General features: G+C 35.3%; 1 protein-coding gene across 1 annotated transcript; it reads right to left on the minus strand.

Moving 5' to 3' along the window:
• Positions 1 to 238: 238 nt before the first annotated feature.
• On the minus strand, positions 239 to 10,505 carry slc16a9a (solute carrier family 16 member 9a). The gene is made up of 7 exons (XM_073827300.1): positions 10,365 to 10,505; positions 9,902 to 10,254; positions 9,260 to 9,506; positions 7,368 to 7,511; positions 4,852 to 4,947; positions 2,396 to 3,271; positions 239 to 2,297 (listed from the first exon to the last, which is right to left on the minus strand). The coding sequence occupies exons 3-7, from the start codon at positions 9,462 to 9,464 to the stop codon at positions 2,092 to 2,094; spliced, it is 1,527 nt and encodes a 508-aa protein (XP_073683401.1). The 5' UTR covers positions 9,465 to 9,506; positions 9,902 to 10,254; positions 10,365 to 10,505; the 3' UTR covers positions 239 to 2,091.
• Positions 10,506 to 16,232: the final 5,727 nt, after the last annotated feature.

The following is a 16,232-nucleotide window of genomic DNA, read 5'->3' on the forward strand; positions in this document are numbered from 1 at the left end:
TCACAAGGTTGTAAAGGTCAGTGATGAAATGGCATTTTAAAGTTTTCAGTGAATGTTTTGGGTTTCTCGTACTCTAAAGGCCAAATGTCCACTTATAAGTCAACTCTAATTACAGTTGCTCTTCCAAAGCTGGAAAACCATCAACACAGACTTTCCAGATTTTTTTAAGAAATGTAGATGAGGCACTCCTTGCTTTTGCTGGAAAATTGTGTTACTGATGTTAATGATAGAACAAGGATGTTTGTCATAAATCTTTTTATTGTCACTTAAAAATTAACATAGTATTGTATAAAACAAACTCACTGCAATAAAAGAACAAGACATATGATGATATATCATAAAGAGGGACAGTGTTACTTTTTATATAGAATTATTTTGCACCCTGTCAAATGTTTACTCAAGACACAAAGCAAGTCTTTGGTCAAAAGTGTAGTGGCCTTTTCTTAACATTCTTTTGCAAATATTTATACAAAATATATTACGGTTCTACAACATACACTGACATGAAATAATGACACTGGCATTTCACATATACAGTAATAAAAGACATAGTGGTCTCAGGTACCAGCCTGTTGAAAAACTGTAGAGGTTGACTAATTATCAGGCACACACATACACATACATTGCAGTCACATATTTAAACTTATATGTTTTTCATTTGTGGACTTTTTTCATCAGCATATTCTTATATTCTTAATGACTAGCAACTAGTGATAGAGAACATTCTGAAATAAGCATTAAAAGCTAATTGGTTTCCAAATAAGGCCTCTCTTTACCAATTAAATGAAGTTGGTTGTCACTTTGGTATTACAGACAAGAAAAGGAGATAATGTGCAAGAAACTGTTGAGAAAAAACTAAAAAAGGAAAATAATGTGCAGTTACTACAATACCAGTCAAAATTTTTGAACAGTAAGATTTCTTAATGTTTTTTAATTGTCTCTTCTGCTCGCCAAGCCTGCATTTATTTGATCCAAAGTACAGCAAAAACAGTAATATTTTGAAATATTTTTATTATTTAAAAGAACTGTTTACTATTTGAATATATTTTAAAATGCTATTTCTGTGATTTCAAAGCTGAATTTTCAGCATCATTACTCCAGTCACATGATCCTTCAGAAATCATTCTAATATTCTGATTTTTTGTTAAAAAAACATTTATTATTATTATGTTGATGAAAAGAAAGTTCAGAAGAACAGAATTTATATGAAAAATAAATCTTTTGTAACATTATAATGTCTTTATCATCACTTTTGATCAATTTAAAACATCCTTGCTACATAAAATTATTAATATATATAATTTCTTTCTCCCCCAAAAATATTGGTAATAATTGAACAGCAAATCAGCATATTAAAATGATTTCTGAAGCATCATGTGACACTGAAGACTGGAGTAAAAATTAGGAATAAATGCTGTATTTTGGATCAAATAAATGCAGGATTGATGAGCAGAAGATAATTCTTTAAAAAAACATAAAAATCTTAGTGTTTAAAAAAAGACTGGTAGTGTATTTAAAAGGGTGCATTAAAGTGCATTTCCAAGTCCTTGTTACTCTGGAAATAACAAAAGAAATCTTTGGATCAGGATTTTTAAAAATGCTTTTCATGGTAAGTGTTGTTAAAAACACATTCACAAGTTCATTTCTGACTGAAAGCTGCAGAGAATGTTCTCATTAATGAAAACATGTATCTTCACAGGTTGGTTCACACGTCCAACACCGTGAGACCATTCATCTAAGAGAGTAAAGTAACAATTTAAGTGATCAAGATCTACAAAAACAGCATCTGTGTCCAGTAAACAAACTACTGAATATACTATTAGCAAACAACTTCTGCTATATATATATAAGCCTCAAAAATGAGGCAGTCTTTATAAGCATCTAAGAAAAATGAATACACCCTCTCAAAAACGACAGGGTTTGTGGGACATGTACAAAACCTTCTTGCACTGAACAAAAGAAAAAGTTTGGCACCATGAGAAGTCCCCTGGCAAAACCATACCAGGTAAGAAAACCACAGGAAGATGATCTTCTACATGTTCACCAGAATGTTAAAGCCAAGGTCAGTGTTAGACCTTTGCGATATATTGTTCAAGCCACAGAGGCTACTTTGTCACAATCAAGAGCGGGCTGTTGAGAAGTGTTGACATCCTCTTCTACAGGAGAATTTCCCTCTTTTGACATCTTGGTCCAGCAAGGCAGAGTGGCCAGGAACAGAAACAAACCAGACACCAAAACACAAGTGCCACTGAAGTAGAATGCCAAGTCGTAAGACCCAGTCCAGTCGAAGTACCAACCTGTAGGAAAAGAAAAACAGAGACAACATCAGTAAAAATGTCTGAAAACTCCCCACTCCATTGAAAGCTTGGAAAAAGCTTCACAAGCTTCTTCTTACCTACAACAGGTGGCCCGAGGGTGATTCCAAACCCTCCGAAGCACATGAGAATGCCATGAGCCTGACTGAGTCGTTCGATGCCCACGATCTTGGTAGTGATGTAGGAAGTGAGAGACCAGTTCCCTGAGAAAAATCCAATCACGGCCGACAGAACTTGCAGACACAGGTAGCTTTTACACACAGGAATGAGCAGCAGAGCCACACCTGTGCCTATCAGCGTCAGGGCGTACAGGTACAAGCTGTTCACCCATCGCATATCTGCCAGGACGCCCAGGATCAGCTTACCAATGCCTGTTGCCATTGCAACAATGGAGACGAGGGGTATTAGCGCAATCCCGTCAATAAGCCCTTCACTCTGGGCTACGTCCTCCATGAAGAGTACAGTTGGGGACGCCCCTAAGCTGAACAGGAACATGGCGATGCAGAAAGCCATGAAGACATGGTCCTGTAGGAGCTCTACAGTCTCGCACAGGTACCGCGAGGGACGCATCCGCTTCTTGATGGCTCGTGCCATTATTGAACAGACCCACGTCCCACCTTTTCTTTCGCCTTCACGCTCTTGCAGCTCACTGGGTTCCTTACTGATCATAAGTTTAATGGTGGCTGCGTTATCGGTTGAGGCAGGTGTGGTTTTGAGATCAGAGTCAATGATAATGGCAGTGGGTTTGGTGTAGAGTGGTTCTGGTTCTTCTGTACGCTGCAGAGCAGCTCTCTGTTTTAGGTAGTAACCAGGTAAGTTCAAAGGTCGCATTGGCCCAGCGCATACCATCAAGTTGAGCGACAGCGCTCCTATGATAAGCAGGCAGCCCTCCAATCCAAACAACTCAATGAGCTCATTCTGGAGTGTGGCGTAAATGAACCCGCCCACACTTGAACCTGAGAAGGATGAACAAAATTAACATCGAAAGAGAACCTTAATATGGAAGCCCATTTCTGCCACGTAAGAAAAAAATAAATGCCTTAAAAAAGTGAAATTATGACTTTACAAGTCGTAATTATGAGATATAATTATGAGATGAAAAAAATCAAAATTATGACTTTAAAGCCGAAATTGGCTTAATGACTTTATAAACACATCGGTTACAGGATAGTGGTCTAATGATAAACAGGACATTCTAAAACAAATTAAGTTCAACCAAGTTCAGTAAACAACTTATTAATAAAGCATCCAGACAAACAGAACATACCCCAGAATATGAACGCAATGCAGAGTTGCACGTTAAGTGTTTTCTTGGGGTAGAACGTATGAAAGACGATAGGCCAAATCTGGTGTACAGCTTAACATATGGTGGCCAGAATATGAACGCAATGCTGGGAAAGTCTCACGTTAAGCGTTTATTCTTTATAACAGTTTTCTATGGAAGGAAAGCACTTAAATTCAGCTTGTTGCATTCATAATCCGGGTTCATCCACTTGTCGTGTAATAATTTTTAATAATATGAATACTAGATTCATTTTTATATCACTGTCTCCTCTCACTACCCCAAGTAAACGCTTAATGTGCAACTCAGCGGGTTGCATTCATATTCTAGGGTATATTCTGCTTGTCTGGTATTTTTTTATTAATACAGTGTGTACTGAACTTGGTGCTCCAAACTGTTATAAGCCAAAATAATTCATTTTAGAATATTCCGTTTATCATTAAACCATTACCCTGTGACCAATGTGTTCATTTGGACTTTTTATCTTGTGATAATGACTTAATGTAAGTCATAATTTCGACTTTTTGTCTCGTAATAATGACCTGTATGTCATCATTTAAATTTTATAAGTCATAATTTATTTTTTTTTATCTCATAATTATGACTTTTGGTCATATTTTCAATGTAGCAAGTCATAATTTTGACTTATAATTATGACTTTTAGTAATATTATTATTTAAAATTATTATCATATTTTGACTTTTGAAAGTCAGTTTCAACTTCTTATGCAATTATGACTTAAATCATTATAATGAGACAAGTCAAAATTATGACATACTTAAGTCATAATTTTGACTTTCAAAGTCATAATTTGGACTTTTTAAAGTCATAATTTAAACTTTTTTTCTTGTAATTATGACTTAAGTATGTCAATTTTAATTTTATGTCAATTTTGACTTTTTTATCTTATAATTGACTTAAAGTCATTTAGATTTTTATAAGTCATAATTATGACTCAATCATTATCTCATTATAATTTCGACTAGGTATGTCATAATTTCCACTTCTTAAGGCATGAAGGCTTAAGGCATTTTTTCTTATGTGGTGGAAATCGGCTTTCACACCTAAAGAACCAGCTTTTTGCTATCTGCACCATTTTTTGGTTTACTATCAAAAGTGGATTACTTCTTGTGTATTTTATGTATTTGTTTTACTTAATTTTCATGAAGCCAAAAATGCTTATGATAGCTATTCAATACAAATTAAAGTACCAATAAAATAAAATCATAATACACATTTTATTCCATTCCACACCTGTGGTGACGATGCCCAGCGCTAGGCCACGCCTCTTGTCAAAGTACTGGCAGGTAATGGTCAGTGTGGCAGCATAGGCGAGTCCGCAGCCAATGCCTTAAACACAAAAACATAAATGTATTCTTGAATGCAACATGAATGTAGCATTTCACAACTACATTTACACATTTAAAATCTATAAATTTTATCAAAAGGGGACAGCAGATGCCCATTTTCCACAAGTTGGTATGATTCTATAGGGTCTTCATGAAATGTCGGCAACATACTTTTGCAGGGTAAAATTCCTCAATGGTCATGTAAAACAACACCCTTTTTAACCCTGTCAAAAACAGCTCTGTTCACAGCGACCCGTTTCGGTGCATGCCTCTTTAAATTAAATTTTATTTTAAATTTGTTTATTCTGTGACGCATTACTATCAAAAACAGAACTAATCCACTGCTTCCTCAGTGGCTCTGATGTCAAGAGAAAATAAAGACTCTTATAACTTGAATATTATTATCTAAAGTAACTAGGGCTGTAACGTCCCAGTCGATTAGTCGATTAGTTGGTCGATATGTTCTGGTTCGACCAAAATTCTGATTGGTCGATTTTTTTGCCGCGCTCATTTCATCAGTTTGGCCGTGCTCATTTCATCAGGCGGAAAGCACTAATTGCTAATGGGGGTGTTTTCAGAGCACCCCTGTTTCACAGGGAACAGTCTGTTTTCAGAACACCCCCATTGTTTTCACTTTTTTGGATTAGCCCAATCCACTGGAGAAGAGAGACAGATAAGTAGGCTTTGGAAGGTATGATGCTGAATATTATTTATTTAATAATAAGCTAGTGGACTCAGCGGTTTGGAACACATATCAATATACATCAGTCCTATTCTAACATGTCAACAACAAAAAAAAAAAAAAAAAAAAAAATCGACAGTGTGGCAGCATTTTGTTAAAATTAATAACGGAAAAAGGTTGAATGCAAAGTTTGCAAGCAACAGTTTGCCTACCACAGCTCGACGACAAACATGACGTATCATCTGAAAGCGGTAAGCTAACTTGTCTGCGTTAGGTTGCCCTGTCTGTTTTTGAGTAGGCTACATGAACATATCAGAATTGGCATATTTCAATATTTTAGTGTAATAATCGTTTTAGAACTGCAGCCAGGCGCACACATCCGTAATGACGGTAGAATACCCCAGACCACGTTGGATTTTAAGCCTCCTTTGGGGCCATTCACATGTAGCTTCTTTTGCGCGATCAAGTTAGTTATTTCAATTGTATAATGGAATAGCGGTCGCTTTTTTCCGGGCGAGTCCGCGCCGCATCGAGATATAAACATCTCAACTTTTCAGAATGTCGCAAGCGCACCGCAGGTCATGTGACATGAACCGAACAATCAGCTCCCTCACGTTTTTCCGTTACATTGAAACCTCAGCAGAAACAAGGAGGAGCAGCTCATCATTGTGGTCCAGGGATTTCCTGAACTTTATGATCTGTCAAGCCTCCATTATTTTGACGCTAATAGAAGCAACAATGCATGAGACGCATAGGCTTGGAGCTAGAGCGCAGCTGATGGTTGCTTAGAGACAGCAGACGCTTCCGGATAAGAAAGAAAGCGGCGCGCCTAGCATTTTCCACGCGTTTTTAGGCGCGACATGTGAACGGCCCCTTAATCATCCAAACGGAAAAATAATATCACGGAAGAAATTAAGTCTATTCGTGTCTCAGCCGCGTAGCTGAGCTCTTATGTTCAGCCTCGCTCTGTGCGAGCTGCGCAGAGCGGCTGAAATGATAGTGTCTGACAGTTATAACATATGACAAATAATTTTCTAAATTATGTTGCACATTCCTTAAAAGTTCTTGTGATATCACTAGTTGATAACATAGTACTGTTTTCAGAAATCACAGGCTATGATATTGCGCAGGTGCACGTGATGCACCGCTGTCAGAGACGACAGACTCGTGTGTCAGACTCATTTCAGTGCAAAATAATTAGGTCAAAAACGATTTAATATACTGCAAATAGCCTATTAGTTTTTTATGTTTATTTATAATTAATTTAGGCAGACAACAAGGCTACCAAGTACTGAGCAGTATCTAATTAATGTAACGTACGTTTTTTTCTCTCCATAACGTCATTTTTAGTCGATTTTTAGTCGAAAATTTCTGGACTTCAGTCGACCAAGATTTTCTTTGGTTGATTACAGCCCTAAAAGTAACTCCACTGAACTTGAATATGCAATCGTATTTATGGGTAGGTGTATAAGACCAGAGGTTGTAAACAGTCATGGTACCATAGTTTCATATTATAAACTGTCACTGACTGTTGTATAATCATAATTAATAGCAACCCTGTCACAAACACACACTGACATTATGCAAACTGTTCAGCACCTACTGAAAATCTTGGACACAAACACATACCATCACTTTCTAGTCTACAAATAGTATGATGTGAGAAGACACATATGCATCTGTTTCTTAATACCGGAACTGCTATTCATTCAATGCTAGTGACACTTTTATCACCTTACCGACAACAATGCCATAGGAGAAGATGAGGAAAGAGACGCTTGGAGCAAAAGCACTCAGCATCAGACCTCCAGCCACCATCACACCACTGAAGACGGTTACTGGCCGTGCCCCAAAATTTTCCACACAGGCACTGCACACCGGACCTGCAAAGAGAGAAACAGGAACCATATCTTACTAAACATTTTTAAAGAATTGTTGATTAAAGACATTATTTTTGTTTTGTTTTCATAGCATCTTAAAATTACAGTTGAACCACTGATTTCACATGGACCATTTTACCAATGTTCTTATGTTTCTGAGTCTGGAGACATCGCAGTCTATGCAGGGTCAGAAAGCTTTTGGATTTCATCAAATACATCTTGATTTGTGTCCCCGAAGGGTTTGGAACAACATGGGGATGAGTAATTAATGACAGAATTTTCACTTTTGGGTGAACTATCCCTTTAATACACCAAAGATTATTGGTACCATGCTATAAGATCAACAGCACTTCTGTCCTATTAATTGGTAGGGGACCTTCACTCCAACTCTGTCTTAACAGATACTAAAATAGACCCTGCCATACTATAGTGGTGAAAAGAATGTGTTTGTCTATCTATCAATCTATCATTAGAAATAGCAAATGACTCAGCACTGAGTTGCTCCTAATATGGCCAAAATGGCTGGACTCCAGAGAGCATCTAGTGTAACAAGTGTGTTTGTGCCACCCAGACTAAATGATTTCTCCATCTTTATTTTGACAGCTCATTAGATTCTGTACTGTCTAGTATGGGATACTTTATATCATCTAAGATCACTGCCAAAATGCACAAAAACACACTTAGGATCAACTCATCTCAACATCAGCCAAGTAAATATTGACCAACACTACACTGATATTAACCTTTCCTTTACCTTCTACTAGACAGTACTAAAAATGATATGTGTAAGGACCAGAAACAACTCAGTAAAGGCCTCCTCTTCTGAATCAGCATGTCCAGGGCACACAAACACATGCTCACACTTACACAGCCGTGTGTCCCTGATAGTCCTGTCCAGTCATGACTTTCCCTGCCGTGGCTATTGACTACACCGCAGTGTCTGTAAACAAAACCTGACACCTTTAAAATCCAAACATGCACACAGACACATACACATTCGGGCTGTGTGAACTTTTACTCTAGTTCAGTCTTTGTCCCAGTTTAGATGATGTTCTTCTGGGCTTGTCGATTTGACCCTTGCAATGACCGACTTATATACAACTATAATGTAAACAAGTAGATAATTTATCCATCTGTCAGCGTGTCTTGTCATAGAAGAGGGCTTTAGAACACTGAGTCAGCAGCATTCTATGGGAATGAAGAGCTTTATGTTTTAGTGTGTGCGATTTTATGTCAGATTAGATTTAGGACACTTAGGACAAAGAAACAGGTTTGTCTGTATTTTTTCCATTAAAAACAAAAATTATTCAGACACTAGTTTTTTTACTAGTGGGTGCAGGACACTATAGTTCATAGATGTTAGTGAGGATAGCAAACTAAAGTAAACTGTGATATATTATACCCAAAAATTCTTCATACAGTGGACTATGTGTAAAATTAATAAAAAAATTTGGGACCAAAAATTTGAATAGACACTTTGACCTGACAAAAGTGTAAAATCTAAATCTAACAATATCTAATAAATGTAAAACATTACACCATTTTGCTTGCAAAGATAAATATTTTACTTTCATTAAGTTCACATCATGCTTATAACTGATTGAGAAACACCCATTTGTCAGCATATGTGATAATATGCATTACATAAACACTTGATGTTGGCTGCTTTTTATTAGGAAACCTGTACGCTCTTTTCATCTCTCTCACACTCACACACACACACATACAAGACACAAATGATCAGTACTCACTTGACATGAGTGCCACACCAGACACCATGGATCCGACCCAAGCCGTCATGCCTTTTCCCTCCTGGAAGGCACTGAGCCACTCGGGGTACAACACCCCGACGGACTGGGGGGATCCGAAGGACAGGAACTGGGCCATGAAAGAGGCCACCACAATCATCCATCCCCATCCACCATCTAAGGCACCTTCACCCTTTACAGCACCCATTCTCAGCACTGACAGTATGCTGAACTCACTTGACACACAGACCTGCAGAAAGAAAGGGAGAAACATCTGTATGATAGTGTGTAGACTATAGTCCATGATTTCACACAGTGACAGCAATGTTCTACAGTGTGACATGCTAAATTTTATGCAGAACTAGTATTTAATATGTAATTTTAGATATAATCTGCAATACCTTTTTTAAACCTCATGCAAAAACAAGTAACATTTTAGGTTTCGTTGTATAAATACAGGTCAGTATATAATAGAAACTTAAGTGCAGAAAGTTAACAGGTGATTAAAAATGCTGAAAACTTAAAACCAGTTACTGCACCTAAACTTTTGTTTATTCAAACAAATCTAAGCCTATGAAAGGGTACGTGCAAGATATTTGTCAGATACCAGAAAAAGAGGTGAAAATAAGAACTTGTGAGACTTACGGCAGGTCAGGTGAATGTTGCTCTAGCTTGGAGAGCGCGGTGTGCTGAACCGCTCGTGCCTGGCAGACCAGGCCAGTCTCATGCGCTTCCCTGCTGAATACCTTCTCGCACTCAACATCGCGCGCCGCCTAGTTTTGAACGCTCCTCAAAAGAGACCACACCTCGAAGGTGGAGAGACCACCGACAGGACTGCCTTCCCATCGCCCTGTTTTCTTTAAATTCGCGCATTTCGTATATAACATCCCGCAGTCGTGTGAAGAACCGGAGCCAAATGAAGTGCATCTGTACTCGAGGGCGCGCAGAGCGGTGCAACGGAAGCGCGCTTAAGTTTTTCCTCAACTGCAGTTCGCCACCTAAAAACAGGCATTTTATTTAGAAGGAAAAACATTAACGTCTGAGGTAGAGTGTATATACTAATATTAGATGATTTTTTGTTCTCTTAAGAGAAAAAAAAACTCCTTACCGCAGAGAGAAGTGATTGCAGAAGAGGTGCGTTTAGTAGGCTATTACAACGATATTTCACTGCTGTACATAAAGCACCAATGTTAGGTTGGACATTGCAGCTAGTCCACTGGCATGTACTTTTCTCAGCATGTGCTCTTCTATCCCGTGAAATAAAGAACCGGTTTAAAGCTGTTCTCACCGGCCGGACTCGTGAGTCACGAAGAGATCAACCGGCTAAGCAAAGAACGATTGAGTCTCTGTTGCTTTTGGAACCTTTAAGGTTTTTATATTGCGTCCAAGAAAAACTATACTGTTGCTTTAATTAATAAATGCTGGAGAATTCTTAATTCATGAATAAACAAAAATAAACAAATAAATGTTACTTATTTGATAATATTGTATAGTTCATGAGCTGTCCAATCTTAAAGGGACAGTTCACCTCAAAATTAAAATTCTGTCATTAATTACTCTCCCTGGTTCCAAACCCCTAAGATCTTGTTCATCTTCGGAACACAAATTATAATATTTTTCATGAAATCTGAGAGCTTTCTGACCCTCCATAGGCAGCAACGGTCCAACACAATAAGGACAACGTTAAAATGGTCCATGTACACAAAAAGTAGGCCTACTCTCATAGCTTCATAAAATTATGGTTGAACCACTGATGTCACACGGACTATTTTAACGATGCCTTTACTACCTTTCTGGGCCTTGAACGTGGTAGTTGCATTCCTGACTTTGCAGGGTCAGAAAGCTCTTAGATTTTACCAAAAATATCTTAATTCATGTTCTGAAGATGAATGAAGGTCTTACTGGTTTGGAACAACATGAGGGTGAATAATTAATGGCAGAAATTGTATTTTTGGATGAACTATCCCTTTAAAAACTGAGACCCTCCATTTGGAGGCAGTAAACATAAAAGGCATGTAAGCAAAAAAATATCTGATGTCAGAGCTGATATTCAAAGACATATTTAGACTCAGCAAAAGAGCAAACCTAGACTTTAGTCAGGACTAGACTTAAACTTCTTCCCACCCTTCTACATCTCTTCTCTCTGTCTGGGTGGTCGGCTGAACTTTTGTGCTGGGTGAGTGCATGAGGGTCAGACGGCTTGGGCTTTAAGCCCACCGAGATCCTGTTCCTGCCCTGTGCTCATACTCGTTCCCACACACACATAAAACAAGAGGTTGGGTCGTCCCCCACCCTGACTCTGTAATCCCCTCTGACATGAAAAGAGAGTGAACAAAAAGAAAGACAGAAAGAACAGAACAGTTAATTGCATTTGCCTCATATCACCTTTTTGGACAACATCTCTTTTTATGCGGCGTGACTCCAGCCCGCAGGGATCTGGGAAACCGATGGGATACTTCTGAAAGGAACATAGCCTTGGCTCTAGATTACATTTGGATTAAAAAGTCTGCTTAATAAGAAAACAGAGCTTGACATGATGGACAGAGCAAGTTCATCTACAGTACCAGTCAAGGGTTTGAACACACCCACTCAGTCTTTAAAACAGTCGTTCATGAAATAGTAAGTATGCATATTAAACAGCGACTACAGAATGTTAAACTGTTTATATGTTTTTAATTTTTAAATATAGCCGCTGTTTGATTTGCTAACACTGCTACACACTCTTGGCGATCTCACAAAACTTCACAAGTAGCCACTTCAGATGCTTTTCTAACAGTCTTCAAGTAGTTCCCATGCATGCTGGGTACATGTTGGTTGTTTTCCTTTACTCCCTGGTAATGTATTATATATTTATTTTTGTTATACTTTAATTAAAATGTGGGTTTTGTTGGAGAAATTATCAAACTGAATGGCCCAACGTGAAATACCCTAACATCTACAACTATTTGTGTCCTTAAGCACTCGTTTTTTTGGGTCGACAGCTTCTAAAATAAAAAATGTGTTTTTTAGCTTGTTAACTGTACACCTTGTCTAATAGCAGCTTTTAGACATTGTTCTGATTTTTGTTATAAGTCATAAATGACAAGGAGTCCGCTTCCCGCAATACAAAGTCAATGGAGAGCGTTGGATTGTTATTTTTAAATAATTAAATATCATTATTGTGTTAATTAGGGATGTCTAGGTATACCAGTATTGACAATAATCGTGACATTTAAAAAATGAAATGTTGTTGTGTTAATTTAGGGGTGTTGTGATATACCGATAGTGACGATAATCGTGATATTTAAATAATTTAAAAATCATTATCGTAGGTGTAGCGATATACCGGTATTGCGCTAATCATATTTAAATAACTGAAATATGTTTTTTTTTTTTTACGGGTGTTGCGATATAAGGTGTTGCGATTAAGTGACAATAATCGTGATATTTAAATAATTGAAATATCATTATCGTGTTAATTATGGATGTCTAGGTATACTGGTATTGTGTAGCGATAAACCGGGATTGCGATAATCATATTTAAATAATTGAAATATCGTTATCGTGTTAATTTAGGGGTGCCGCGATATAAGGTGTTGTGATTAATTGACAATAATCGTGATATTTAAATAATTGAAATATCGTTATCGTGTTAATTTAGGGGTGCCGCGATATAAGGTGTTGTGATTAATTGACAATAATCGTGATATTTAAATAATTGAAATATCATTATCGTGTTAATTATGGATGTCTAGGTATACTGGTATTGTGTAGCGATATACCGGGATTGCGATAATCATATTTAAATAATTGAAATATCGTTATAGTGTTAATTATGGATGTCTAGGTATACCGGTATTGTGTAGCGATATACCGGGATTGCGATAATCATATTTAAATAATTGAAATATCATTATCGTGTTAATTAGGGGTGTTACGATATAGGGTGTTGCGATTAATTGATGATAGTTGTGATATTTAAATAATTGAAAAAAATTTTTGTGTTGTTTAGGGGTGTCACGATATATCGGTATTGACAATAATCGTGATATATAAATAATTGAAAAATCGTTTTTGTGTTAATTAGGGGTGTCATAATATATCTATATTGACAACAGTTGTGATATTTAAATAATGAAATATCATTATTGTGTTACTTGGGGTGTTAATTAGGGGTGTCACGATATACCGGTATTGATGATAGTTGTGCTATTTAAATAATCGTGATATCTGTGATATTTAAATAATTGAAATATCGTTTTTGTGTTAATTAGGGGTGTCGCGATATACCAGTAGTGGTGATATTTGAAAATGAATCGTATACATACTATAGAAAGACTGTATACTATTCATTTTCAGCAAATCCCTTATATGGATAATTTGAGGCTACGATAATCTTTTAGTGAAAAGTAGTATACATTTCTCCTCTAGTAACTTTAATTTTTTCTCAGTGTTGATTTTCAATTTGTGTCAAAGAAGTTCAAAGTGTCAAAGAAGACTGAGTTATATCTGAGGAGAAATAGCTTACGGTTTAATTTAGTTTGGTTGGATTTGCTGTAATGTTAAGTAATCACCATACTTTTTTTTTTTCTTGGAAAAAGATTAGTCCCGTTTCAGAGGAAGTGTAATGAGAACAGTCCATGAGATCTGTGTTGCAGAATTACAGGAAATCTGGAAAAACAAAAGCTGTGAGTGTGACATGATCTCCATGTTTACTATGAGTTTTTGCTTCCTTTTTCAGGAGTGCTGACTCAACCCGACTAGCATGGCAGGAGAACACAAACCTAGAGTGACCTCTGCAATATCCTGACACTCCCTTCTCTTTTCCCTCTGGTTCTCTGTTATTGACTTGCTTTCACATATGGCATCTCCTTATGTCGACAGTCTTGTTTTGCCACTCCATTCACACTGTTTAACAAGTCAGCAGCATATCAAGCTTAGGTCAGCTGAGCGAACGGTAAGATAAGACATGCGTGCTTTTTTCAAGAATTAGCAGCTTTATCTTAATACATGCAGAGCATCGTATCAGTGTAACTAGTCAACTAAGTCAATATTATTACTTAATTTTATTATTTTAATTATTGTAGAATTATACATCATTAATATTATTATTAACAGTTGACATTACATTATTGCTAACAGAATTTTAACTTTGCTATTAAAATTAAATAAATGATTTAATAAATAAAATTTTATTATTATTATAATTATTATTCACTTTGACAGGATGGTTAAAGTACATAATGCATATTTTATTTAATTTTAATTTATATATATTTTTTAAAATTATTATTATATAATTGTTTAATTCTGACATGTTCATCATTTCTAACAAAAATGTTATTTCTATTATATATTTCTGTTACTAAAATTAGATAATCGATGAATTTATTATTATAATTATAACATTATTACTATAATTATTCACCTTTGACAAAGTTTTTCATAATTGCTACCAGATTTATTATTAATAATACTAAATTTGTATTATAGTTTTACTCATATTTAATTATAAGTATTTTTAAATAACTAATGATTAAACTAATAATACTAATTATTATTACTATTATTACTACTAATTATGTTATTAAAATTAGATACTTAAATATATTATTATAATAAAATTATTTATTAATATAACTATTCATCTTTCAGGTTCTCCATAATTGCTATCAGATTTAATATTTAAATTAATATTAATATTTATTTATTAATAATAATAATATTATAGTATTATTACTAATAATAATATAATTATTTAGAATGACTAATAATTGAATTAATACTCATTTATTATTACTAATATTATACATTTCTGCTACTAAAATTAGATAATTAACAAACATATTATTATAATTATAAAAGTATTTATCATAATTATTCACTTTTGACAAGTTCTCCACAATTGCTACCAGATTTATTTAATATTTAAATGTTAATATTTAACATGCATTATTTATACATTTGTATTACATTATCACTAATAATTTATTATAATGGTTTTTAAATTATTATTAATTTAATTATTAATAGTATTTATTATTATTATACATTTCTGTTACTAAAATCAGATAACAAATATTATAATTCTAAACTTATTACTATAATTATTCACTTTTGACAAGTTCTCCATAATTGCTACTAGATTTATTATTTTTTTAACATTATTGTTAATAATACATCTGTATTATATTATTACTATTAAATTGTTTAGTTACTAATAATTTAATTATTAATAATTATTATTATGTGTCTGTTTTTTATATATATATATATATAAAATATACCAATACAATTTTTCTAAATTTACTTATTACTATAATTTCTTTTGACAAGTTCTTTATAATTGGTACCAGATTTATTATTAATAATAATAATACTTTTGTATTATATTTCTAATAATTACAATTTTTAAAATTTAAATTATTAATGTAATTTTTAATACAAATTTATAATTATTATTTATTATATATTTTATTTATTAATGAATCATTGTTATTATTATTATGTGTTTTATAACACAAAGTCGTAATTTGTTGTTTCATAGGTCTACCAAAGCAAACTGTGAATCACTACAAGTACTCCTGGTTGTTCCCTACCTGTTAATGGAGTCACTTGGGTATCTGTTAGCTCTTTCAGAACCCAAACACACACTGAACTGTATGACTTTAACTATTCTTCGAATCTGACCGTAATGATAGAATTTGAGGGTCAGTTACACCCCCTTGACCACCCACGCCTGACAGAACCGGTCTGAACCAGGTAAGAGTGGCCGTTGCTGGAGAGAAAGCAGCACAGTACAGCTTATGCTGAAATACTTCTGCAAGGATTACCACACAGCTACAAGACTGGATGTGTGTGTGTGTGTGTGTGTGTGCGAGAAAGAGCTCTTGCTAAGACTGAGAGTGTTAGCCAATTAGACTGGAAAACCGTAGTGAGGGATTGATGTGCAGGACCAACCAGGTGTGCAATATTATACCCTCAAGAGGGCACGAAG

The sequence above is a fragment of the Garra rufa genome, chromosome 21, assembly GCF_049309525.1.
Source record: "Garra rufa chromosome 21, GarRuf1.0, whole genome shotgun sequence".
Taxonomy (NCBI): Eukaryota; Metazoa; Chordata; class Actinopteri; order Cypriniformes; family Cyprinidae; genus Garra; species Garra rufa.

What these genes read in the sequence shown, in the direction of transcription:
- slc16a9a (XM_073827300.1), bottom strand. Translation starts at nt 9,464, where the DNA reads ATGGGTGCTGTAAAGGGTGAAGGTGCCTTAGATGGTGGATGGGGATGG. An exon ending in TGGTGTGGCACTCATGTCAA is followed by an intron (nt 7,512 to 9,259) that starts GTGAGTACTGAT and finishes CTCTCTTTGCAG; the next exon opens with GTCCGGTGTGCAGTGCCTGT. An exon ending in CTCCTATGGCATTGTTGTCG is followed by an intron (nt 4,948 to 7,367) that starts GTAAGGTGATAA and finishes TTTGTGTTTAAG; the next exon opens with GCATTGGCTGCGGACTCGCC.